Here is a 25,027-nt window from a genome sequence, read left to right on the forward strand (position 1 = left end):
TGGCTCCTTTGGCCACTCTGATCCCTACCTGCATGTGGGGAGGCACCCCTGGGGTTTGGGGCAGGGGTGGGGAGGGGAGAGCTGCCCAATCTGGGGCAGTGTTGGTCCTGCAGCCCTAGCGTGTGCCCCTCTGGTGCTCCTGCCCTCCTCCCCCCGCTGCTGCTGCCCACGCTGGGGTCCAGAGTCACCCTGACTATGTTTCTACACTTGCTGCAGCTTATTCTGGGCCTTTCCGGCACCCTGGGCCCTGCCAGGCACCCCAAAACCCACCACCAGCCCTGAATCTGGCCGGCGGCGGGGAGCAGAGCCAGTACTCCCCTGGGTGATGAGGAGGGCTCCAGCCCTGGCACCTCAGCTCCTCCATCTCCCCTCATCCTTGCCCCTCGCCGGGCCAGGGGGGGGCTTCTGACAGCGGGATACTGTGCCAAAATAAAGCCTGTTTGTACTTTTATTGTGGTGCTGCCCCTCTCTTGCTTCCCTCCTTCCCCCTGTGCCACTGCCCAGGCTCAGGGCCGTGTCTGTTGGTGTCCCCTCAGGGCTGAGCCGAGCCCTGTCCCCACTGCTGATGCTTGGGGGGCTACATGGGGGGAGACCAGGGCCTCCCCACCTTCCTCAGCCACTCAGTAGGGCTGGAGTGCTCGAGATGGGGGGCAGCTGCCCCTGCCCCAGTGTTTTTCCTTTTCAATGCCGACAAAGAGCCTCCACAAAGCGGAGAATGCCTCGGCTGGGCCCTGGTAACGGCCAGGTCCAGCGGTGGGGGCTGTGGGGAAGGGCCAGCTGCCCTCTGGTGTGGGTCTGGATCCCCAGCGCTGCCGTGGGGTGCAGTGGGTCCCCGCGGCAGTGATGGGTCCCTGCTGGGTGCCGGCAGCCGGGCGCTTTATGAGGCCCCGTGTTGCCCTTTGCCCCCGCGCAGCCGAGATAAGGGGATGAGATCCACCGACTTGGGCCGCAGAGTAAACACGGGCTGCTGGCTCCCGCCGGCACCGCGCTCCCCTTCTCCTCCCGCTGCCGGGGCAGCCGGCGGCCCGCCGAGGGCCACGCCGAGCGGTGGCCCTTTGTCACTGGCGGCAGGGACGCCACAATGGCGGGCGGCGAAGGACACTGCACGCGCTGGTGCCTGGCGGGAGTCATTTATTCACTCATCCCATCGCCGGCTCCGACCCGGCAGCTCCAGCTGCGCCGGTGCTGGCACCGGGTTTATCATTAACCGGGTGGCACGTGGCGGGGCCGGGGGCCTCCGGGGCCGTGGTGGGGTCACAGCCCAGCGAAAGGCTCGGCCTCCAGCTCTGGGCAGCCGGGATCGGGCGGCAGCTCCCGCCCGGTGCCTGGCAGCTCCGGGCCTGGCTCCACCGTCCAGTTGGCCAGGAGGTCGCTGAAGTCGGGGGTGCCGGCGTGGAGGAGGCCGGCGGGACCAGGGCCCGGCTCCCTCCAGAAGGAGGGCGGCAGCTTCCTGCGGTGCATGGGGGTGATGTGGCCATATTTCCTCTCCAGCCGCTGCGTTTTGCCGCCGGCCGCCCGCGGCGACAGGCAGCGGTGCACGCCGTACTCGAAGAGCTCGGCCAGCGGCCCCAGCCTGTGCACGGCCCCGGGGCCGCCCCGCGGGGCCACGGTCTCGGGCTGGGGCTTGTCGCGCTGGGGCGAGCCGCAGTCCTCGGGCACGCCGCGGCTGCCGGCGGCCTCCTCCCGGCTGCGCCGCCCGAAGTACCGCTGGATGTCGCAGCTGATGAGCTCGGAAAACTTGAGGAGCCGCAGGGTGGTCTCAGCGGCACTGGAGGCAGCCAGCTCCGGCCTCACGCTCTCCTCCGCCGCCTCCTCCTCGTCCTCCTCCTCTTCCTCCTCCTCCTCCTCAGAGAGGTCGGGGAAGTCGGGCTCGGGGCGCGCGGGCAGCAGCAGGCCGTGTGGGAAGGGCGAGGGCAGCCGCAGCTGGGCCAGGGGCCGGATGACACCTGCAGCCATGTCAGCGCGCAGGGGCACGCCAGGGCCCAGACTCACCCTGCGGGCAGGGACAGCGGGGTGAGGGCGGCACGCACCCCAGCACCCTCCCCGGCCCGCTGCCCTGCAGTGTCCCTTGGCCCTGAGGTGACATGGGGACCCTGTTGTGCCACGCCATGGCCAGGGTGGGGCTACAGGGCAGCAGAGACCCACAAGCCATGGGACACGGGGCAGTGGGGACGTCCCCACCAAGCCATGGGACGTGGGGCAGGGAGGACATCCTCATCGAACCCTGAGAAATCAGGGACATCCCCACCAAGCCATGGGATGTGGGGCAGCAGGAATGTCCCTACCAAGACATGGGATGTGGGGCAGCAGGGACGTGGGGCAGTGGGGGTGTCCCCCTGAGTCCGTGAGGTGTGGGACGAAGGGAATATCCCCAGCGAGTCATGGCATGTGTGGCAGCAGGGATGTCCCCACTGATCCATCAGACAGGAGCGGCAGGGAAGTCCCTCCCAGGCCACGAGATGTAGGGCAGCGGGGATGTCCCCCTGAGCGGTGGGGCAGTGGGGACGTCCCCCAGTGCTGTGGGGCAGCAGGATGCTCCCCGTCACCCCGAGGCTGTGAACGGAGGTGAATGGGGCTGAGCCCCCTGCCACCCTGGGCTGAGCACCCGGGACGCTGAGCCCTGAGCCCTCCCCGCGCCACGGCCCCGCAGCTTTCCCTGCAGCAGGACAAACCCACCCAGCTCCCCGCACGGCCCCAGTGGGCTCTGGTCACGGCTGGGTCGTGCTGAGCCGGGTGAGGCCCCTCTGTAGTTAGTGCTACCCGTGCCCCCCGGTCCCCAATCCTGCCTCCCCGCAGGGCATCCCCAGCCACGTGCCCGTGACTGCCATGAGAAGCTCTTGGGGCGCGGGACAAATCCTGGGGGACAAATCCTGCTCCTGCCATGCCAAGCGTGGTGCTGAGCCCCACACTCAACCTCAGACAGCGTCACTGCCATCCCCAGGGTCCCCACGCTTCCCTCTTTGTGCCGTCCCCACCACGGGACCCCCGGTCCTGCCTGTGCGCTGCCCCGGCGCGGGCGGTTGGAAGCTCAGCCTCCCGGGGCACCGCGCGTCTCCGGGCTGCGGGGAGAGGGGAGCGAGGCCGCCCCGGCGACGGAGCCATCCTGCCCCGCTGCCACCCTCGGCCGGAGAAACGTCCCGGCGCAGGAGGGCATCGCGTCGGGCCACGGCTCGGCACTCACCTCGGCGCTGCCGCCCGGCCATGCATAGGCTCCCGCGCAGCTCCCCCTCGCCGTCCCTCCACCTGGGCCCTGAAGTATTTATAGCGGAGCGGCGAGCTGACGGCTGGCAAATATTTGGTAGCTGTATTGTAATAGTAGACTCGGTAAACAGAGCCGGGGTTTGCTTTAGCACCCAGCAACGGGAGAGCGGCGCGGGGAGGGACGCGGGGACGGAAGGCAGGGCTCACCTTAATGGTTCACCAGCCAGGGGATTTTCAAGTGTTGTTCCTGTAAATTCACCTATTAAATCGGCAGCCCCAGCTGCCAAACTGCCCGCGCACTCGTGCCGAGGGCTCTTATCTCCCTGCTGATTGGAGGCGAAATCAAGCTTTGTCAAATAGGCGTAAAATTAAATTTCATGCTATTTTGACTCCTGGAGTAGGGATCTTCTGAAGAACATACTGCGTATCGAGTGATGCCTCTGCAAACAGGCGCTGCCGCCGCGGCTGCAGCGGGCCAACCCGCTCCCTGGGGTCCCCCCAGGTGCTGCGCAACCCCCGCGTGGGTCTGGACCCCCCCATCTTCAGCCTCATGCCCCCCTCCCGGCGGGTGCAGGGCTCCCTGACCAGCCCCAGGACGGGGTTTCGCACCTTTTGGGGTGGCACAGGCGGCAGGAGAGGTTCAGGGTGCTGTGCTCCCCGAGGGGTGGGGGTTTGGGTGCTCGGGGCTGGCGGCTCTTGCTGGGCGGTGCCCGTGGACGCGGAGATGGGGACACGCGAGTGGAGCGCGGCCGGGCCAGCCCCACGGCAGCACCCGGGACAGCCGTGTTGTCACCGTGGGCTGGGTACTGGGGTGCCCTGTGTCTCCGCTATGGCTGTGGCCCGTGCAGTATGTGCGTGACAGGGGACAGTGACGATGGCGAGCAGCTCGGGGCCGAAGTGGCTGTGGCCGGAGGCGCTACCCCTGTTCCGGCAGCGGGACGTGCCAGCGGGGACATCTGAGGCAGCACAGAGCACGGCCACGGGACACGGACAGGAGTGGAGGTGGCTGGGGGGACACAGGGTGGCCAGGGGGCGCAGGACAGCCTGCGTTTGGGCAGGGCACAGGATGGGGGACTGACGCAGCACCCGGACCCTGTGCTGGGGACACTCAGGGAGTGCGACACCGGCCATCGGGGTTGGGGACGGCCACAGCCCTGCTGCAGAGCTGTCCTGCCCCCCGCTCTCGGGTAACCGCAGCTCCTGGTCTGCTCCCTGGGAGCCCTCCCTGCCCTGAGCACCCCGTGCCCAGCCGTTCCCGGTACCGAGGTGGGGTCCCCGGCCCCTGGCATGGTGCAGCCCTGTTGTCACTGTCCCCGCTGCGCTCCCTCTCCAAACACTCGCACCGGCAACGCCGGGAGGGGAGCAGCAGCCGTCCCGCACGGGCACCGCTGGGCAAACCCTGGGCAAACACGGCGGGTGGGAGCTGATAAGCCACGGGGGCTTATCTGCTCCCTGACGTCACCCGCCATCGCCCGCCCGCCTGGCACGGCTCGGCATGGCTTGGCACCGCTCAGCATGGCTTGGCACCGCCCGCTCAGCATGGCTTGGCACGGCCTGGCACGACTCGGCACAGCTTGGCACCACTCAGCATGGCTTGGCATGGCCTGGCACCGCTTGGCATGGCTTGGCACCGCTCAGCATGGCTTGGCATGGCCTGGTACAGCTCGGCATGGCTTGGCACCACTCAGCGTGGCTTGGCATGGCCTGGCACGGCTTGGCATGGCTTGGCACCACTCAGCATGGCTTGGCACGCTCAGTGTGGCTTTGCACAGCCTGGCACGACTCGGCACAGCTTGGCACTGCTCAGTGTGGCTTTGCACGGCCTGGCATGGCTTAGCAGATCTTAGCACGGCCTAGCACGGCTCGCCATGTCTTGGAGCTGCTCAGTGCTGCCTGGCATAGCTTAGCACTGCTCGGCACGGCTCGGCACGGTTGGCACAGCCTGGCCTGGCCCGGCCCGGCCCAGCAGCCGCTGTGGCTCGGCTGCTGGGCCCACACCCGGTCAGGGCCGGGCCCGCGGCGGAGGCGCCCACGGGCAGCACCGTGGTGAGGAGCCAGCCCGCGGACACCCACCGCCCATCCCCACCCCCGCGGCCCCCTCGTAAGGAGCCGGGGGAACCGCAGCAGGCGGCGCAGGCCGGGCGGGGCCCTTCGGCGCCAGGGCGGAGCGGCCGCCGGACCCCGCCGCCCCCCGCTGGACTACCGGTCCCGGCATGCCGCGCGGCGCCGGGAGGGGCCGCTTCCGCCCAGCGCCCGCCGCGCGCTGCCGCTGTCGAGGCCGGAGCCGCCGCCGAGGCCGGAGCCGCCGCCCAGCCCCAGCCCCAGCCCCAGGCCGGAGCCCGCCGCCGCCGCCGCCGCGCCCCGCGTCCTGACCCCGCGTCCGCCATGTCGGCCCAGGCCCAGATGCGGGCCCTGCTGGACCAGCTCATGGGCACGGCCCGGGACGGTGAGTAGGGGCGGGCGGGGCCTGCAGGAAACGCCGCGGCCTGGCGGCCGCCTCAGCCGCGCGGGGCCCGGCCCGGCCCGGCCGCCGCCTCCGCTCCGGACCTGCGGCGCGATCGGCCTCCGCCTGCGCTTGGGGACGCGGCGGATCCGAGCCGGAGCCCCAGCCCGCCCCGCCGCCGCGGCCTGGTGCGGGGCGGCCGCCTGCGCGGGCCGGCGGAGCGGGCTCGGGCCTCGCCGCGCCTCGGGGCGGCCTAGCGAGCTCGGCGGAGGGAGCCCGGTAGGGGTAGGGCCCGCCCGGCGGAGGAGCCCGCCTCGCCCTAGAAAGCGCCCGGCGTGGCCCAGTCCCGGGAGGAGCCCCCCGGCTGCCGCGGAGAGGTTTTAGGGAAAGCTCCGTGCGCAGGCCACGCCGAGCGTAGAGAGGCATGTAGGTAGGTGTGCCTGCAGGAGCCGGCCGCTGTAGTTGTTGTCCGAGAAACGTGACAGCCTGTGCAAAATTCCGTTCCCGCTGCGGTTTGTATCTGTCTTCCCCTCTGCGACTTGCTGAGTGCCTAAATTCCCTCTGGCACGTTAGCAGGGCTGTGCAGGTACTTTGCACTTTGTTTCGTAAGTGAATAAGTGCTTTTCTTTCTTTGTGTATTGAGTTGCTATTGAATTGCTTCCCATATTTTTATTTCATACAAACTGAACAATTGTGGCCCCTCTATTTTATTTATAAAGGTTCAGTGTATCTTTGCCTGCCTACATCAATCTGCAAGGGAGTTGCAGAAAAGCCTCATGTTCATCGAGCCGTGAGTCACAACCAATTTTTAAAGCTGTTATAACAAAAAAAAAAAAAAGTGTTTGCTTTTTTTTTCACAAGTAACTTTAAAAGTGTAGCTTAGAAAGAAAAAAAAAAAAAAAACCAACCATTTTCAGTAGACACAACATTATTCCTGGATGCTTGCGAATCCTAAACTATATTCATACTTTAGTGTTACACATACCTGTGTCGTATACACAGATGAGCTTTAAAATTGTCACATACCATTACCACTTTGCCTTTACTTTTATGTATCATTCCCCTGACTTCCTTACTGCAGGTGTGGGCAAGAAAACTTTTCCTTTAAAACTTTTCCACAGTGGGCATAAAATTCTGCAGCTGAGGTCTTGAAGAATGCAGATGGGTATAGTATATGTTGGAGCTCGCAGTGTGTATTGACTAACTTTGTTTCTTTTTTTATTTTTAATTTTTTTTTTTTTTTTTTTGCTTTTCTGATATTGTCTTGTTTAAGTGGCTCCTGAGTGTAAAATGTCTCCTGAGGGTGGGACGCGGGTGGGAAGCACGCTTCGTGTTCCAGGCCGAGACCGACAAGATTCGTCTTTGCGCGGCCTTGGAAAGCACGCTGCGTGTTTGGTTTTCAAACCAAATGGAGCAATGTCTTAATTATCAGATGAGCAAATAGCAAGTGCCTGTAAAAGCTGTCCAGCACAGCCCTCTTTTGTGATTCGTGATCCTCCGGTAGCGTGGGTTTCGGTACCTCCTGCCCCTTCCTCATCATGTAAAAGGGGAGGAAAAAAAAAGAAAGGAAAAAAAAAAAAAAAAAGAAAAGGTTTTGGCTGCGAGCCAGACTGTCTCCTTTTTTCTCTTCTGGCTGTGCTGTCTCTTTATATGGATGACAGGCCTTGGACGTTACTTGGCTCGCCAGCACCGTGTTTAACACGGTGTACTGGATGAATAAATGCTAAAATAGTTTTTGTTGCCAATGATAAGCGTTCCAGAATATCCTGTTACCCTTTAAGCTTTTTTTTTCGAGTAATCTTGGGGAGCAGGAACACCAAGTGTTTTAGTCTGCATATTGAGGCCACATGATCATACCGACATCTTTGTTCTCTTATCGCTATTCTAATGTCTGCCTATTTAAACCCACAAATGAATTTCAGGAGATGAAACCAGACAAAGGGTGAAGTTTACAGACGATCGTGTTTGCAAGAGCCACCTTCTGGATTGCTGTCCTCATGATATCCTGGCTGGAACAGTAAGTACCTTCTCTGTCATAAGGGATTCTGGTGAGGCAGACGTTGGTACAGCTCTGCAGGTCTCATCGTGGGTAACTTCCAGGAGGGATCAGGCTTTCTGTGCCCCAGGAGCAGTCACAGTTTTAATTTCAGTTTCTGTGACCTGCGTATGCAACCGCTGAAGTCAGGAGATACCAGAATTCGCTTGAAATGTTTGGTTTTGTTTTTTTTTCTCTCACAACCCCACCTGAAATTGCAAGATTATTTCTCTTTTAGCAGTTTGAGATGGTTAGGGCCTGAAATTTGTCCTGTGGAGATCGCAAGATTGTAGCTAGCCTGTGGTCCTGGGTGCTCTGCTTCACCATTGCATCTTCAGGTTGGCAAGTGTTTTCTTACCAGCTGCAATAATCCTTAATCCTCGGAGCGTTTCAGTCTTCTCTCTCCAACCACGTGACGTTCTCCTGATGGAATGGCAGCTTTTTCATTGTTACTGCTTGGCGTGCTAACGGCAGGTTGCAGCTCGGGCCGACTGCGTCTCCAGAGGTGGTTGGTCTGAGCAGTGTGTCACTCTGCCTGCCTGGTTTGAAACAGTTGAGTCGGCTCCTTCGCTGCTGCCCTCTGGGGACAGCTGGCCAATTTTTCAAGGTTTGGCTCACGTGCTTTCTCTGAGAGCAAAAGGTGACGTCGGCTTTTAACAGATCTTGCAGAGTAAGTATTCAATTTCGGCGCCCAGATGAAAGGTGCAGTCTGACTTTCAAAAGAAAATGGTGCGTGTCTCTTGTAATTGTTGCTGCGTTCAGAATCGCAGGGTGGGGATCAGTATGGATGTCTGAAATCTGCCTTTACCCTCGCTGTTTGCCAGTAAATGCTGCGGCGATTCACGTTGTCCATCCGCTTAACCAGACTGTTTAAAGACGCCATGGTTACTTGTAGCCCTTTCCTGCTGTTATTTCAAGAGCTGGGTTTGGCACAGTGGGTTGCCAGAGGGGAGGGCTGGCTCTCCCTCCTCTGTTCGTGTCGCTGCGCGAGCAAGGCTCCGGCAGCGCTGGTACAGAGAGCTTTAGGAAAAGCTGCCTTGCCTCCAAACACTCGCACTTCACCTTCTCACTGGCCGCTATTGCAGAGTAAGATTGGAAGTGAAATACCAATCTCTCTATATGTCTGTATTTATTTTTTATTAATTGGAAGGTCAGATGTATTTTCCAGCAGTCGCTTCAACAGCCTCCATGTCACCTCACTTCCATTTCAGAATTTTGAAGCTGCTTAAGTCACCCACCTCCATCTTCTGTGCGGGTCACTGTGGTTAGGGTCTGTTTTTTGACTCTACAAGAGCTTTTTGAGGCCCAAATGGTGGTTTGAAGACGCAGGTTGCCTTCTCCCTCTTCTGGCACGTTTCCAGGAAGAAGGTAAACGCTCTTGAAGGGGTTAAATGAAGGGATGCACGCGACTGTTGGAGCTAGTGCCAAAGCACGGTGGAGGTCTGAGGTGTTCAGATGGGTTGTGAGTCTCCTGGGACAGAGAAGCACATTGAGAGATCTGTTTCTCTTGCTTCTGTAGTTAGTTGTCTGCGGTGAGTTCTCTTTTCCCTCTTGCTGTGAAATTTGTGCTTGGAAACCTCACGTGGGAGCAGGAAGGAGGACTGCTTCTGCGCAGGCGATCTTGTGGATCACTCACACGATCTTGTCGTTGTCTTGAAGTGGTTGCGGAGCTCTCTACACTGCTGTCGGCAGGTTCTTGGGGGTGTGAAAAAATACTGGTGCCACATATCTGTGTTGAAAGGACATGTGATGTCTGGAATGGGAACAGCATTTCAGCTGTCAGCACTACCAGCACAGAACAAAACTTAACTGGAACGCGCAGGCTTTCCGTCTGGTGTCGGCCAGGGTCACTGGCATCTTACGGTGCTCCGTTAAGGGAAGAGCTGTGTGGGTGAGCCAGCCTCAGCAGGATGGGGTAGCATCCGTCTCTGGATGTGTATTGTTGCAGAAATCATAACCTTGGATCTTTTTGGAAACTTCCAGCAGATGCTGCAAGCCTTCTGGTGCTGGTTTTGTTGCATCCTTCCCCCAAAGGCATTGCTGCTGCTGCATCCTTCACGTGTGTTGGTATTCCTTAGTGGGAGGCTGATTGGATCCCTTGTGTAGCTGTGCTCAGTGAGATGTGATGGAGTCACACCTGACCTTCAGGTGCAGCAGAAGAGGAAGGTTCCAGACTGCAAGTAAAGCTCTGGAATATTCCTGAGAGCCGCGGAAGGCATGTTAATAGGTGCTTTGTTTAGGTGGGCCAGTGTATAAGAGCCTTTGGCCCCAGAAACTTGTCTAAACAAGCTACAATGGTTCTCTTTTTGGTCTCCATGGGAAAGGAGCAAAATTCTGGGAGACCACACGTTAGTTAAATTCACCCCGTGCTGTTATCAAGGGACTTGTCACCAGATCATTAGCGGCCTGCGCTGCATTAGCTCTGCAGCTAATGGTAAGCATATTTCTGTCAGTGGAAGTGTTGCGCTGCATTCAGAGATGGCATCAACTGGTAATCCTCTTGACTTTTAGCTCCACGAGTAAGTGGACAGATGAGTCTGAAAGCTGCCCGGGTAGAACATAGCTTGGAAATTACAGTCAGGGAATTAATTGTGTCCCCCACTGCGAGATACGAGTGAGCTGAAATCCACGGGTTGCAAAATTGTTTCATGGGAGTCTGTGCTTTCCTTTTTTTCACTGGGGTGAAGCTCTGCAGCTCCAGTTGCTGTTAACTCCTTCCATGAGGAAGGCTCTTCAGGAGTTTAGTGGAGATCGTAAGTAATACCCCAGAATGTGGATCGCCCAGCAAATGTGAGCAGGACTAATTATCGGTGGCATCTGCTCGTATTAAATCTCTGTGTGTACGGGGAGTTCAGCCTTTACGTAGGCTCTGCTGGTTACCTCTCTCAAATACCTGTGTTACAAACCAGCCACGAGTGTTGACTGGAGCAAGTTACTGCTGGGAAGGGTGAGGATCTGATGACAGGCCTCCTTGAGATGGGAGGATTCTTTGAGACCTAAGGGCTGGTGCTCTTCCCTCAAGTGAGCCATACCTGTGAAAATCTCTGCACCTAGATCATCTCCAAGGGTGTGGAGGAAGACTTGAGGTTTGTATGAACGCTCTCCCGCAGAGGAAGGGGTTGAGGATTTGTTGCGTTTTTAACAAGCAGGGAGAGGAATACAGAGCACGCTGTCGGCTCCTCTGAAGTTGTGGACTGGAGCCCCTTCTCTGAAGTGAAACTAGTGGCTCAGATTGCAAGAGTTCAGATAAAAACACTTCTGATCTGTGACAAGCACATCTAATGTAGCTGTTTTCTCCCTATGTTGGAAAGGGATCTCAGCAGAATAACCGTAAGAATAAAAGATTTAAGTCACATCATGGAAAGTTAGTTTTGTGCTAGCTCGCTAACATTCTTTGCAGCGGCTCGCCTGAAGAGTAACATGACTAAGCTCTGAAAGTACCGAACGTTTTTTTTGTAGGCATTACATTTCTACCATTAGAGAGCTCAGCGGGACTGTTCCTGGATACAGTGTCCGTTTTTGTGGCCTGCTGACTGCTTCTGGTAAATCTGAGCAAAATGAGGAAGACTAAATAGTGGCAAGTCATCCGGAATTGTTTTCTTTGTTTAAAATAGAAAAGCAGATAACACAGGTAACTGCTGAAACCCAGAGCATTACCTGATGGAGCTTGCTTTTGTTGCTTTGCTTCCTTCTAAACACTTCCATTGCTGCCGTCCAAGAGCACTGCTTCACGTAGGTGTCCCTGGCACCCCCAGCTCTAGCTGGTGATGTTCCGCAGGGATTCTGCCTTGATCCCGATTTAGCTGTAGTCAGCTTTTTCTGCAGCTCAGCGAGTTGACACCTGTTGTGTGTGTTCAGGTCTGAGCTCCTTGGGACTGGTGGTGACTGGGAGAGAAGAGGATGGCTGGCCGGGGTGTTTCTTCATGCGATGCCGTGTACCCTGCCATTCCTACTGTGGCTGACACTTAAGCCTTTCATTATTTTGGCATTCAAAATGTCTTTTTTTTTTTTATTATTATTTTAAGAGTGAGATAAATATTCTACTTACGAATGAGAGACGTTACATATTGATAATGTCAAAATGCAATTTCTGTGTTTGAGAGCATAATTAACTTTGGTTCATGTGGCTGTTAACTACTAGGTTGGGGAAAAATAAGAAATTTAAACAGCATCGAGTGCAGTGGGAGTGAAGGGCAGCATGCAAGTCAGAACTTTCTGGGAGAGGAGATGCTCTCAAGAAGTCTCTCATTAGATGAGTTTCTGCGTAGGAATTAGTTTGGCTTGCCAGGTTGTAAAATCCCAGGCCACAGCTGACTGTGGGAAGGGGCTAGCTGGAGAGCTACGACTCTGCTGTTGCCGAGCGTGGGTTTGTGCTTTTCTACAGGCCATTCCCTTAAGTCCGTTTGTTCCTGACAGGAAACATTCTATCTGTGTTCTTTGAATTGGTATCTTTCAGTTCGCTGCTTGGGCTGGTCTGAACACAGATGTGCTTTTCCAGGTGAGCTTTGAACAGGGTGTAGCTCCACAGTAGCAGGCATTTGGAGTTGGTGCCCGTTGGAAGGAGTTGCTGCTGCAGTGTGCTGTGCCATCCCACCTCCCTCCCAGCAACTTCTAAGGCTGTGCTGTGACCTAGAGCAGGAGGAGGACTTCAAACATTTGAGGTGTTTTAATGTTGTTCCAGGAACACCTAGAAAAGGGGTTCAAGCAAGCGTGTGGATCTTCTGGCTAGTTCTGTTGCTGACAGGTTAAGAGGAAGCTTTCTCTAAAGAGGCTGTATTTTGATACGATACAGTTGGCGAGAGTTAAGTATCTGCTGCTTGTTGCTGTAGTGGAGGGTTCTTACATTGATTTTCCTTTTCCTTTTCAACAGCGAATGGACCTGGGAGAATGTACAAAGATCCATGACTTGGCGTTGCGAGCAGATTATGAGATTGCAAGTAAAGAGAGAGACCTGTTTTTTGAGCTGGATGTGAGTACGGAAGAATTTCTGTTACTTTTGGGGAAACTGCCTCTTGAAGTGGTTTGGCTGAACAACAGAACTCAGTAGGCATTTCAGCTAGCCACGTTATTTGAGGTGTTATCTCAGAAGCATTCGGGAAGCTGCTGCACATTCTGCTTGATTGTTGACTTGAAATTGTAGAAGTAATGATGGCCCTTACAACTCCACTAGTCCAGCCAGCTAGGAGGCTCCTCTGGCATTTCTCGCGTCCCACACCTGCTGCTCTGTCCTGGGTCATTGTAACCTGACGGCCTGTCCCAGAAGGAGATTGAACATTAAAAGCCTTCTGCTCTGTGGTTGCGCATTTGCCAGATTTAGCTTTCTGCGATTTAACGAATCAAGTGGAAGAACATTTCTGTCTTCCCTTTTCGTGTTATTCCAGTGCTTTTGTCGTGTTGCTCATGCATTGGAAGGTCCAGTGCAAAGCAGTCTTCATGTGAGCATCCTGTTACGTGTCAGAGTAAAAGAACTGTGCCAGGTTCCAGACAGATGACAGACTTAAAAGCAGGGTTCAAATTTTACTTTTCCTGCAAAGTATCACTTCTTTTTTTCTCAAGGCGTCCATTCTTGAGATTGTTTGTGCATTGTACAGGGATACCACCAGCTAGCTGTTGGCTGTCAAAGCTAGATCTGGCACAGAGAGCATTTTTAGTCACAGTTTTCTGTCTGAACATGCAGGCGATGGATCACCTGGAATCCTTCATCGCAGAGTGTGATAGGAGAACAGAACTGGCCAAGAAACGCCTGGCTGAGACACAGGAAGAGATCAGTGCTGAAGTGTCTGCAAAGGTATTGTCCTCTCCTTAAACGTTTGTTCTGAAAGTCTGTGCAAGAGCACTGGTGCTCTGTTGTCTCTGACACTGTTGGTGCTGGGAAGTTAGGCTCCAGAAAGGCTTGGTGGATTCCAGCTGTCCTCCTCAAACGCTGCTCTGGCTGCTCTTGGGACCAACTTACTGGTTCAGAGGGCCATGGTAGCGTCAAACAAACTATAAAATAGGTCCCTTTAGCGTGGCAGTAAAACATTGGTTCCCCCTCACTCTTCAATGATAATATAATAGCTTAGCTAGTAAAACCATTCCACAATTGTTGTTGTAATAAATGCTCATTAAGTTTCTTTTTTGGGAATTGCCTTCATCGGGCCAATACACAACATTTCTGAAGCTGATTTTGCAGGCTCTGTCCCGTAGAAATGTGCCGCTGTTTGCGGCAGAACTGATGATGTCCCCTCCATGTCCAGTTTCTCTCTTTGCTGCGTGTCTGTGACTACACTGCCTGTACTTGGCCCACCAAGCCCTTTTTGTTGGGGTTCCTTTGACTTCTGGAGACTTACGATCATCTTCCAACAACTGCTTTTGTTAAACAGTATTTTTAAGAGGAAAAAGTTAACCTGCAAGTTTTTTTTTCTTACTGAAAACTAACTATTCTCTTTAGGCAGAGAAAGTACATGAGCTGAATGAAGACATTGGAAAACTCCTAGCTAAAGCTGAACAGCTGGGAGCTGAAGGAAATGTTGATGAGTCTCAAAAGATCCTGATGGAAGTGGAGAAAGTCCGAGCGAAAAAGAAAGAGGCAGAGGTATGGCCTTGGCCACTAATCGCTTGCAGGGATAGACTTTCAGGTCCGCTGTGCTCGTGAATCGTTTTGTATGGCACCTCCTTTATACTGAGGGTGCTTTTATGATCTGTGAAAGCAGCGGGACAGTCTTTTGCAGGGGTTTCTCTGGACGGTTGTGACTACGTGAGGGTTCCCTGACATTTGCCTGTTTTTTTTGCCTCCTTTTAGGAAGAATACCGAAATTCAATGCCTGCATCCAGTTTCCAGCAGCAGAAGCTGCGTGTGTGCGAAGTCTGTTCAGCATATCTGGGTCTCCATGACAACGACCGGCGTCTTGCTGACCACTTTGGAGGCAAATTACACTTAGGTTTCATTCAGATTCGTGAGAAACTGGATCAGCTGAGGGTAATCCTGTCTGTTTTAAACCTTCTTCCTGTCATTCTGCAGACATTCAACATGTTTTTATTAAATTCATACAGGATTCTTTGCAGAGTGCTTGTAGAAGCCCAGAAATTTCTGATTGCAGAATCCCTGAAACTTCAGATGCAGGTTTATGTAGCCGCACATATTCTGTAGTTTCTGGGTAACTAAATAAGTACCCTCAGAATTAGTCAAATCAGACCACTTCTGTCGTTTCTTCCTTAAATACACGTGACTGTACCATTGCTCTTTCTTACTGGTTTGGCTGAAATTTGTCACTGTGGGTTTTTGACTATTGAAGAGCACTTTGAGACCTCTTAATGAAGTGCCCTAACTGCAGTTTCACATAGTGCTGCCAGTGAAGGTGATCTTCAGTAGCTGTAGCGATTGGAAGTGTTCTGGAATGGTTTCTAATGGAATTGCAGTGCTGGCCTTGCTCGCAAACAGAGACCTTTAGACTGCTTAAGCAGGAGTTGTGATTCCTGTGCCCTATTCATTAGGCAGTACATTGAGGTCAGTGCCTCGATTGATCGTTGGCACGAGACCAGAGCACTGTTTCGTTGTGTGTTGTGTATGCTTACGGTGAGACAGTCCTTGCCTCAAAGCTTACGGGTTTGTCTCTTAGAGCACAAGCACTCAAAAGCAGAGTAGGGGTGGCATTTCTTGCACTGATGTATTTTAGTGAAGTTGTGAGGAAAATGAGAGCCTTGATAGAGTTCTTGACTAGCACATGAAATGCAGTGAGACAGTTCTTTGTCTTCCTACGTGAAGAGCCTCCCTGCAGATCACTCTGATCTGTACGGCTGAAATGCAATGTGATTTTTTTTTTTTTTTTTTTCTAGAAAACAGTGGCAGAAAAGCAAGAGAAGAGAAACCAGGATCGTTTGAGACGGAGAGAGGAGAGAGAACGAGAGGAGAGAATGGGCAGACGGTAAGTGGAAGCTGATAGCTGATTTGTGAAATCATTTCTGAAATAGTTTGATATCTTGTATCTGAGCACTGCAGGAAGGCAGCATCTGCTGCTGGAGCAGCTGTTGGACCTGCTCTGGATGCTGTGTGAGCACCTTGGCGTTCAATTAAAGATGAAAACAAATGCACAAAACCCCCAGCTTAGAGTGATTGTATGTGTATTGTTTTAGCCTGCATTATTTATCTGAAACATATGAGCTCCCTGCAGTCTTCAGGCTTATATTGGTGTCGACCCTGTCTTTGGGAATCTGAATCTGGATGAAATGCCCTCATTCAGTACATCTGATTGGGAAAGTTTAAGATGAGCGAGTGCTAGGTCTGCTCAAATGGCGCTAGGCATACAAAAATTACCTGGACAGCCCTCGTCACCTCTAGGCTGGCAGGTGACAGCAAAATGGAGCTTGTATCTGTAAGCCAGATGGCAGGCTGCCTGTCTTGCTCAGAAACTTTTCTACAATAACAGTGAGGTGCTTTTAGCACAGTTTTGGAAAATACATTCCTAGGGCATCCGAGGAATCCCAAGGAGCGGCTGTTTCTGGTGGCTGTGGCTGCACGTGTATAATCCTGGAGCGGTGGGAGCAGCTGCAGTGTTGATGTTCTCCGGACAAACTCTTCTACCTCTTGCCAGCTGAACTGGAAAAACGATTTCTTCTTTACTTCAGCAGGCGTCTTGTGTGTAAACAGCTCAGTTAAACAGCCTGGTGTGGGGAGGGTGGTTGTGTGCAATGGTCAGGCAGTGGAAGTGCCTGAGTAGGAATGCTGTTTTCATTGTCACAGCATCTCTCCTCACGTTTCTCCTCTTGTAGTTCTTGCATCAAAGAAACCAACCTTGCTGCCTGTAGAAAGCTCTTTTTGACCCTCAGTGTCAACTGAAGAGCGTGTTTCAGCCATCCGATGTCTGAGGGATGAGAGATACCGAACTGCAGTATGCCCTGGGATGGTGCTGGCTTCCGGGTGTGCATTTCTGGAAAAGCTAGCAAATAAATACCAGAACCAAAGCAACTTGGTTTTTTGTGGTGTGCAGCTTGGTGGTTTGATGTATTGTGAAGGTGTAAGCCCCAAATCATTATGCGTTCTCCAGGCAGGGTGTTTAATGTGGGTTCTCTCTCCCTGTGGATTGCCTGGTGTCATATGAAATGTCAGTTCATGCTACAGCTTTCTCCTGAACTGTAGCGCTTCATGTAGAGCCTCACAGCTTTCTGGCATCCACGCAAGATTGTCAGTAGTGCAGTTAGATCTGGGAGCTGCAGAATCTGGAACTGGCTGATGAGCGCAGGAGTTAATCAAAAGGGACTGATGATGTTGCTATGATGAGAAAGACGGAAATGAAACAAGTGTCTTCCCATGCAGCTGCTTTGTGGCAGGCTCTTTCTGACCCGCAGTAGGAAGGACCGCATCTAACCTGGGCTCACTACGCCCATCTCCATGGTGCCTTCTCTTCCTGGAGGTCGTTTCTGTGTGAAATGTGTTGAAGCCCACTTTGGAATGTTTATGTAATGCTGTAAATATGAAGAGTTTAAGAACTGCATTGAGTTGGCCTAAAGTCTGAGTTCTTGCTGGTTCCGCCTGTGGCACTACTCAGAGACTGTGGCCAGCTTTTGCTCTCAGTCTGTGTGGAGGCATCTGTGTGCCCCTCTGTCCAGATACCAAAGAAAAGCTCGTTGTGAAGGAGCCAAGAGTGCCATGCTGAGGAGGTTGAATTATTTGCCTTTGTCAGAACTGGAACGGGAGCCCAAATTTCTTGGTTTGTCAGCACCTTCACCTCCCTTTGCCATCAAAAACTAATCAATGACTTCTACTGCCTTTCAGACTGCCTCTCTTAACTACAGCTTGATGCTTTAAGGAACCACAGAAAACATGTTTCCTTCATAAGTCTTCCTGTCATATCTTCATATGCAGCACTTTCACGGTGTTACTCAGTAAGAGGAAGAGTACTGCTTGACTTTGAGAAGTCTTTGGTGACTTACAGGCACTGTAACATACCATGGAAACCTGTAGATTCACTTGTGAAACTCTACCTCTCACAGACTTGATTAATTTGTCAGCTAAACTGTGATTTCCACATAGGAACGAGTGAGCTGGGTTGTCACCCCTAGTGGTAAATAAATACCAGTCCTTTGGTGCTGCTGGTGACTGTGGGCTACCCAGTAATCTCTTAGGACTGAAATTCTGTGGGGAGGCGACGTGCTTGGAAGTGCAGATCTGGGTATTTGCTTCCAGAGTACACCAGCAAACAGGTCTAGGTGGAGCTGCCAAGTGGATTTCCTTTGTAATAAGTTGGACAAAATACAGGTTATGAAACTCAGCACATAGTTTCTGTGATGCAGGGACAAAAAAGAGGAGGGCGGGGGAAAATACTCAGCCTCTCACGTCTCTGAACAGCAGTCTTCTGTCTCAAGCTCTGTACTGATTCAGGCTAGTAAGGAAAATCCTGTTTTGTTCGATGCTTCCTGAATTCTGAAGTCTAGTGCTAGGCAGTGATTATCGGGAGTTTATTGTGCGTACTCTTGCTCTGATCATAGGCGTGGAAGGGCAGCCAGGCGTGGAAGGGGATGTGGAATGACTTTGTGTGGTTGTGTGCACCGGTGATTCAGAATAAGGTGATCAGGAGGAAAAAAAAACATTAAGAACTTGGAGTAATTACAACCACCAAAACAAAATTCAGCTGCCTGGCAGGCATCTACAGGAGGTCCTGCTGCTTTGTCAGGTTCTGTTAGATGAAAAAGGAGGCGAGTGGTTATTGCCTTGCTCTGCTGGTTTATCGGCTTTTCCTTCATCTGGTTGTCTTGTGTGTTGCCTCAGCACATGGTTCACCTGCCCGACTCCCAAGTTCAGCTCCACCTTGTTTACAGCCTACCTGAATACCTTTCTAAATTTTTGATTATTTTTTTTCTTTCTGCCATGATTAAACAATCCCATTTCATCGTGAAGAAATGAAACTGATTCACACTGATTCTCTTAATCTTGTCTTGTCCAGGTACGCTTTTAAATGATATTATTAAAATAGCTGCTTCTCTATTGCATTTTTAAATTTTGTCAGTGTAACTTTCAGCCACGTCTCCTGTTACGATGCCGGAACAGCTTTGTGGCTGTGTAGCTGGAACACCCGCTGTGAGTCTGTGTGCAGCGGGGAGGCGGGAGCAGTGACGAGTGTGAGTCTCTAAGTCACTAAACGGTGAGACCGTCTGCTTCTCGAGGCACAAGGAAACTGTACAGACAGCGTGTGAGGTTTTGGTGTTGATTGGTTCTGAAACGTGGGAATTCTTTCATGTGGAGTGGTATTCTAAGTGGTGCTGAGTAATAATGGTGCTTCAGAAGCTGGGAGAATTGTGACATTGTTATTTGCAGACTGTCAAAAGCTAATGCTTACAGCGTTACGGTTAGAGTGCTGTACGTGAGCTCTGAAGCCGTGGAAATGAGAGAAAGAATAGCGAGACTTGGGTGATTGTTCTCAAGTTGCTTTTTAGGGCTGGGATGAAGGATTTTCTGTATATCTCAGCTACATTTCAGTAATAATTCTTCCTTTGTGTCCCCCCCTTTTTTTTTTTTTTTTTTTCCTAGCTCATCTTTCCCAAACAAGAAAAAAAAGCATTGATGCAGATTTCCATCTGATGTTTGTTAAATCATGAGTTGAGAAAATCCTGTATTTTCTCTTTATAAAAACCTTTTTAATGTGCAACTACCTGAAAGGAACCAAAATCGGAAAACTGTCAAGTGTCCTTCTGATTGGAAAGCGGCACCTTTTTTTGGTAATGTTAGAGCTGATCTAGTTGATGCTAGACTGCAGAGGGTAAAGTGTATATGTCAAATACGCACCGTGAACTTGAAGTTGGAAATGTTTGTTGCAGCGTTTTATTAACAGAGACTGAATTGGTTTGTACACCTGTTCTGTTCTGACAAGAAGCTCTGCATGTAGAAACTAGTGTTTCTACGAAGTTCTTGAGTTTTTGACAAATTCCCATTCCCCTTGTCCCCTGAGTAGAAGATAATGTTTTAATGGCTTTATGGCGAGCTTTTTCTTTCACTTACATGTTACTTGGAGTATTGCTGTGTTCCTGTGAAGAGCTGCCAGGTGAACAGGCCGCTTTACTGAAAAGCCGCTGGCTATATCATACCTTCTCTCGCTTAACTCTCCTTTTCTTTCTAGGTCTGGATCAAGAAATAGAGATCGTCGAAGGTGAGTGTGCAGTTCTCCTACAGTTCCCCCAAACAGCTATTTGCGTTTCTGTCTAGCTACTCTGGTTTTTTCCTGGGTCTCTCAAACGAATTTCACTCAATGCTCCAGTCTCTTTGTTTTGCTCCCTGAAAGAAATGGGAATTGCCGCTTGGGCACTTCAGTGGTGCTGTGCAAATTAGTGTCACCCGTTGGGCTGGAAAGCAGGTGCTGTCTGGCCCCGTCAGGACAGAGGGTGCGTGCTCCGGAGCACAAGTCTAAGAACATACCTGATGCCTTTTACAATAAATATCTGATACACTTTCATAGTTTTGATGTCTGAACTATCTGTTACATATATAATACCTGAGGTGTAAAAATACAGAGATGGAAGATTACAGCCCCCACATCTCTGTGAAGAGCTCGCCTTAGCAGCTGACAGCCTTTTCTCAGTGATTACATACCTGGAGATCTTCCTCTCTACTGCTTTCCGTATGCGTTGGCATCCTTTGTTTTGTTTTTAGAGCAGATTGAAACGAATCTGCTTCTAAAGTGCAGTGCTTTCACGAGAGAGACTCTCTTTTGGCAGGCTGCCACACGGGTTCATTCTGCATGCCTCTTACTTGGGCCTCTCCTCAATTATACAGGCCTGGCTTTCAGTGAGGCACAGTTGGTAAGCTCCGCTCCAGGCAGCGCCGCATGCTTCCATTAATGGTGGGAGCTTTTTATATAGGCTTCCCGGTAAATTGAATTTACCCGTTGGCATTTTGTCAGTAGCATGCTGTCCGTGCCAGGGAGATGCCCGCCCTGTAGGTGGTCTGCCTTCCCTGTCAGCAGAGATGCAGCTGCGGGGGTGATGCTCTGGATATTTGTTACTCAGGAAGGTCTGAGAGATGGGCTGAGGTGTACGGATCCGATGTACCGGCCCGTCTCCTGAGTCTGAAGGAATCTGTGTCCTCTTCAGATCACGGTCTCGGGATAGGAGGCGAAGGCGCTCGAGATCAGCTTCCCGTGAACGGCGGAAGTCTCGCTCCAGGTCCCGAGACCGACACAGACGCCACCGGAGCCGTTCCCGCAGCCACAGCAGAGGTCACCGACGGGGGTCCAGAGACAGGAGTTCAAAACACAAGTATGTATTCCTGACACGGGTGCCTCTGGAAAGGGGAGTCCTTGGCATCACAGTGAGCCTCCTCAGCCCCTTAGAGCGAGCAGGAGTACGACCGGTTTCTCAAGTTAGCAGCTGCAGTGTGCTGTACCAGCTCCTGGGCCAGAGCAGGATTTCCCAGTGGCTGTTTGGAGCTGGCCTCACGTGAGAGCAGTAGAGATCCCAGTTTGAGAGGAGAGTCTAGGAGATAGAACTGGTTCCCTGATTTGCAGCGCTGACTCTTGAGAAGGTGCTGGTTTTCTTACATCAGCAGCAGCAGCGCAAAGGCCTGCTTGAGCTGACTGAGCCTCCCCAGGCCTGTGAAAGCCAAGTAACGGAGAGGCAGCTTTGACGTTACATTCCTATGGTTCCCTTCTGCTTCCCAGCTGCTTTCTCTCAGTGCTGGCATGGGGAAGGAAGTGTATTGGGACCTGGGGGAAGCCTTCTGTTAGGGGAAGAAGACGACTGGTTGAGACAGAGAGGGTTCTTTAGTAGTCTGCACTAAAGGGAGGGGAAAATGAAGCCAGGAGGAGGAGTATACCGTTCTCCTGTCACTGAGGAGAAGCGCTGGAGTCCGAAGAAGGGCTTTCGGTCTCTCCTGAGACTCAGCAAAACACACGCTGTGTTTTAAGGAAGCACGAAGCAAGCATATGGAGGAATATTAGCAAAACTGAAAGGAACCACTGTGTTGCCTTACAGCCCTTCCAAGCCCAGGAGCAAGTCTAGATCTAGCTTTTTTCATGCTCTTAGTTCATAGCGGAGTGCTTTAGCACTGTCTAACCTGATTGGGCACCACCGCTCAAGTACCATTCTAGGAACAAACCCACTGTTGTGTCTTCTGTCGCTTGAGCTGAGTAAAGGGGGAAGGACAGGTTTTAATGGTGCCTGCTGAAGGGAGGGGGGAAATGGTCTGAAAAAATAAGTCTGTTAATAATTGAGGGGGGGGGGTGTAACTACTGTTGATTCTCCAATGGCTGAGATACTAAAGTCCTTTTTTAAATCTGTCTTGAACATGAAAAATAAAGAAAAGAAGTTTGGACAATTAGGAAGTGAGGAAGACCCTGTAATAACTATTACTAAAGAGCAGGTAAGGGAATACTTTGAAAACCTTGAACACATTCAAATCAGCCCATCGAGATCGTAGGGGGATTGGCTAGCTGACATACTTCCAGAAAATTCCTGACAACCGGGGAGAAACCAGGATCAGTTTAAGAAAATAAGACAAAAGCAAGAGAACAAACAGAAAAACCCTGTTCCCTGAGAGGTGAAACCTTCAGTTAAGTTCTGTGGGTCCGAGGTCTCACTCGGACAAAGAAATGGAGAGCCTGCTGCAGGATCTGGAGCTCTTGGGGTAGGAGGGCTGGAGGCAGCAGGTGTTGTTGTGGGAACAGGAAAGGAGGTCATCTTGTGAGACAGACTTGTGCTGTCTTACGGTTAAATGGCACAATTTAAGGAAAATTTAAATGGCTCACATGATACAGAGAGTTGTAAGGTTTTAATACATCGATTGTGCAGTATTTCCAAACCTTACAGGCAATGTGAGTGAAAGCTGAAACCTCTAAGGCACCTGCCAGGTCCTCTCCTGGTGACTGTAAAGGAAACCCTGTGTGCCGAGTCCTAGAGTGACGTGTGCTGGCTCTGTGAAAGCCTCTGCCTGGTTGTGAAGGGGTACGGGCTGCCAGAGCTCTTTCAGGATCAGCGCCTTTTGAAGGCTGCTGGTCGGTAAGCCAGCATGAATCCTCCAGGAAAACAGCCTTTTTGGATTGGGCCTAATACCAAGCTCTCCGCTTAATTCTGTGTGGGCTGCTAGAGCGAAGCGCTGCTGAGAATCTGTAGCTGTCATTTGGGCAGGCTGTGAAAAGATCTGCCCCTGTTGCGGGCTGTGAACATAAATCTGTACCATCCCGACTTCCAACGCAGGATGCTGCCAAGGACAACGCTTGTCAGCAGGCAAAGTAGAATCAGCCCAGGGCTGAGCAAGCGTTTGAGTCCAAAGAACACAGCTGGTGTTTAAAGCAGTTGAGCAGAAAGCCATTAGCTTAGAGCATAGTGGGGGAGAAAAAAACCACTCCAGAAGACACAAAGGGAGCTGAGTGGTAGACGAGGAAGAAATTGCAGGTGCTTTAGGAAACTAAAAAGGGGCCTCGGAGAGCCCCTGTGGCAGCAGCTTGAAAACATCCCTCTAAGGAGAGCGTAACGCAGGCTGCGCCGCGCGCTCGGCGCTGCAGAACTGCCGTTCTCTTACGTAGAGCTTGTGCAGGGACCAGAGTTGCTGTTGTGGGGAACGCCGCTCCCGACAGCGCAGCGCCTAGGCGCGTTTCTGTGAGAAACTTGTGTTATGCCGCAGCCCTGCTAGGGAAAGGCGGTGTCATTTTGTGCGTATTTGGAAATTCTTTTAGTTGTGAAGCTTATCGCGACGGTTTACTTTGTGCTTCAGATCTTCAAGAGAAAAGTCACGAGACAGAGAGAGAAAAGAGAAGAGCTCTTCTGAGAGGCGGCACGAGAGCACAAATGGCAAATCTCGTTCCAAGAGATCAGAAGAGAGAGAAGCTGGCGAGATCTGAACTCAAACGATCCGTGTTGCACTGTAAATAGTCTGATAAACATTCTACACAAAGCCTAAATTTCCCATTTATATTTACTGAATACAACTCATCTTTTGTAGTTTGAATTTTTATTGTTTGGCAGATAGCTGTGAGTTTGTAGAGACACAGAGTTACGTACTGTTTAACGGGATTTTGTTTTAGTAGGAATAAATAAATCCGGATGGATTGGTTTCAGTTCAGGCCGGCGGCTGACACGCTGTGTTTGTCCTGACCCAGCGCACGCGGCAGGCGGGGGCAGTGCTGCGGTCGCAGACCTGAGCTGCCGTGACGTTTGTAACGCTTCAGCCCTTTCCAAAAGATCCACCTGACCCTTTGTGAGCGCACCAGTGGCACTGGTGATCACTTAATTAATTTTTTTCCTTCTGTTTATATATGTTAAATTCAGAAGTGGGTTGTTTGGTTTTTTTCCTTTTAGCGTTTAGCCGCCTCATTTTTAATGTCTCCAGCATTTGAGAGTTGCCTCACTGGTCCAGCTAAGCTAAGACAGACAAAATTTGGCCCCGAAAAGGTGCTCATCTTTGTGAGGATGACCAAATCAGCCGGAGCGCGTTTCTGAGACGGGCTCAGGTCTGCTTTGAGTACCTTTTAGAGATCAGATACGGGGCGTAAACAAAGCGGTGGGACGTCTGGACTGGTTTCTTCTCTAGAGGAGTACAGCCACAGCTAGTCTGCCTATTTACTGTGCACTCCAGAGCCAGGGCCCCCTCCGTGGAGTTTCCTGCCTTGCCAAAAAAGCGCTGGTTTATGTTTTTCGAAAGGCCGGTCAGGCAGAACGCGGCCGAGCGGCAGAGGTGACTCGGGATGGAGCGAGACGCAAGGGCAGGGCGAGGAAAGGAGTCGCCCGCGTACGGCTGCTCCCGGGACTCGAGGCGCCGGCTGCGTGCTGACACGTGTGGGAGGAATTTGCGTGTTGTAACTAGCTTACGTGTAACTAGGTTTATTTTACACTAGGGGAGGAAGGCCGCCTCGCTGTGCCAGCCACAGTCCAGACCCCGAGGATCGGTATTTTGTGAGAATTGTGTGAGTGAAGCCCTTGCCGCCCGCCGAGCTGGCCGCCGCCCGTTCGCTCGGCGAGGCAGGTATTTTTAATTAAAGACAGCTCAATCCTAAGGTTTCCCTGCGGAAAGCAAGCAGGAGTGTGTCTGTAAATGCTGTTTTAAGCCGTGTGCCCGGCGGAGGGGGGGTCCGGCGGGTGTTCCCCCCCCCCAGGCTCTGATAAGCTGCTTCACGGTTTCGGTTTCCCTGCGGCCCCCCCGGCGCTCCCTCGGTGTTAGTCCCTTAGTGCATGCCACCCCCCCCTTTTTCCCCTGTCCCTTTTTAGGAGCCAGTTCCGCGGTTTCACGTATTGTTTTTGTAACCTCCGTGTCGGGTGAGGGGAGAGCGGGGCCCGGGGCGGGGGCGGGCCCGGGGGGGCGGCGGGCGCGCTCTCGGGATGCCTGTACGTGACTGTGCTGTTCTCTCGCGGTCTGATCGCATTAAAGATCTGTGTTTGTGGCTCCCAGT

At 52.6% G+C, this 25,027-nt stretch overlaps 2 protein-coding genes across 7 annotated transcripts; one reads left to right on the forward strand and one right to left on the reverse strand.

Moving 5' to 3' along the window:
- Positions 1-1,114: 1,114 nt before the first annotated feature.
- Positions 1,115-3,295, reverse strand: PERCC1 (proline and glutamate rich with coiled coil 1). Its single transcript, XM_086759973.1, has 2 exons — positions 3,182-3,295; positions 1,115-1,993 (listed from the first exon to the last, which is right to left on the reverse strand). Exons 1-2 carry the CDS (start codon positions 3,205-3,207, stop codon positions 1,255-1,257), a joined length of 765 nt encoding a protein of 254 aa, XP_086616099.1. The 5' UTR covers positions 3,208-3,295; the 3' UTR covers positions 1,115-1,254.
- Positions 3,296-5,469: 2,174 nt separating this feature from the next.
- Positions 5,470-25,025, forward strand: LUC7L (LUC7 like). Of its 6 annotated transcripts, none has more exons than XM_086760281.1 (11): positions 5,470-5,647; positions 7,567-7,661; positions 12,550-12,648; positions 13,357-13,467; positions 14,110-14,253; positions 14,461-14,637; positions 15,495-15,583; positions 19,769-19,798; positions 20,739-20,903; positions 21,944-22,005; positions 23,356-23,589. In XM_086760281.1, the coding sequence occupies exons 1-10, from the start codon at positions 5,587-5,589 to the stop codon at positions 21,969-21,971; spliced, it is 999 nt and encodes a 332-aa protein (XP_086616407.1). In that variant the 5' UTR covers positions 5,470-5,586; the 3' UTR covers positions 21,972-22,005; positions 23,356-23,589. The 6 variants fall into 6 exon arrangements, with proteins under 6 accessions (XP_086616407.1, XP_086616405.1, XP_086616404.1 ...); XM_086760279.1 differs by lacking the exon at positions 21,944-22,005 and adding an exon at positions 24,476-25,025 and having other exon boundaries at positions 5,471-5,647; positions 23,356-23,505; XM_086760282.1 differs by lacking the exon at positions 21,944-22,005 and adding an exon at positions 6,364-6,434 and having other exon boundaries at positions 5,513-5,647; positions 23,356-23,718.
- The last annotated feature ends 2 nt before the right edge of the window (positions 25,026-25,027 follow it).

The sequence above is a fragment of the Chlamydotis macqueenii genome, chromosome 15 (genome assembly GCF_036417535.1).
Source record: "Chlamydotis macqueenii isolate bChlMac1 chromosome 15, bChlMac1.mat, whole genome shotgun sequence".
NCBI classification, from domain to species: Eukaryota; Metazoa; Chordata; class Aves; order Otidiformes; family Otididae; genus Chlamydotis; species Chlamydotis macqueenii.

Excerpts from the sequence above, each read along its gene's own strand:
- PERCC1 (XM_086759973.1), bottom strand. The coding sequence starts at position 3,207 with ATGCATGGCCGGGCGGCAGCGCCGAG. Across the intron at positions 1,994-3,181 it reads GGCCGGGCGGCAGCGCCGAG|GGTGAGTCTGGGCCCTGGCG; the intron begins GTGAGTGCCGAG and ends CCCTGCCCGCAG.
- LUC7L (XM_086760279.1), top strand. The coding sequence starts at position 5,587 with ATGTCGGCCCAGGCCCAGATGCGGGCCCTGCTGGACCAGCTCATGGGC. Across the intron at positions 13,468-14,109 it reads GTGCTGAAGTGTCTGCAAAG|GCAGAGAAAGTACATGAGCT; the intron begins GTATTGTCCTCT and ends TATTCTCTTTAG. Across the intron at positions 14,254-14,460 it reads CGAAAAAGAAAGAGGCAGAG|GAAGAATACCGAAATTCAAT; the intron begins GTATGGCCTTGG and ends GCCTCCTTTTAG.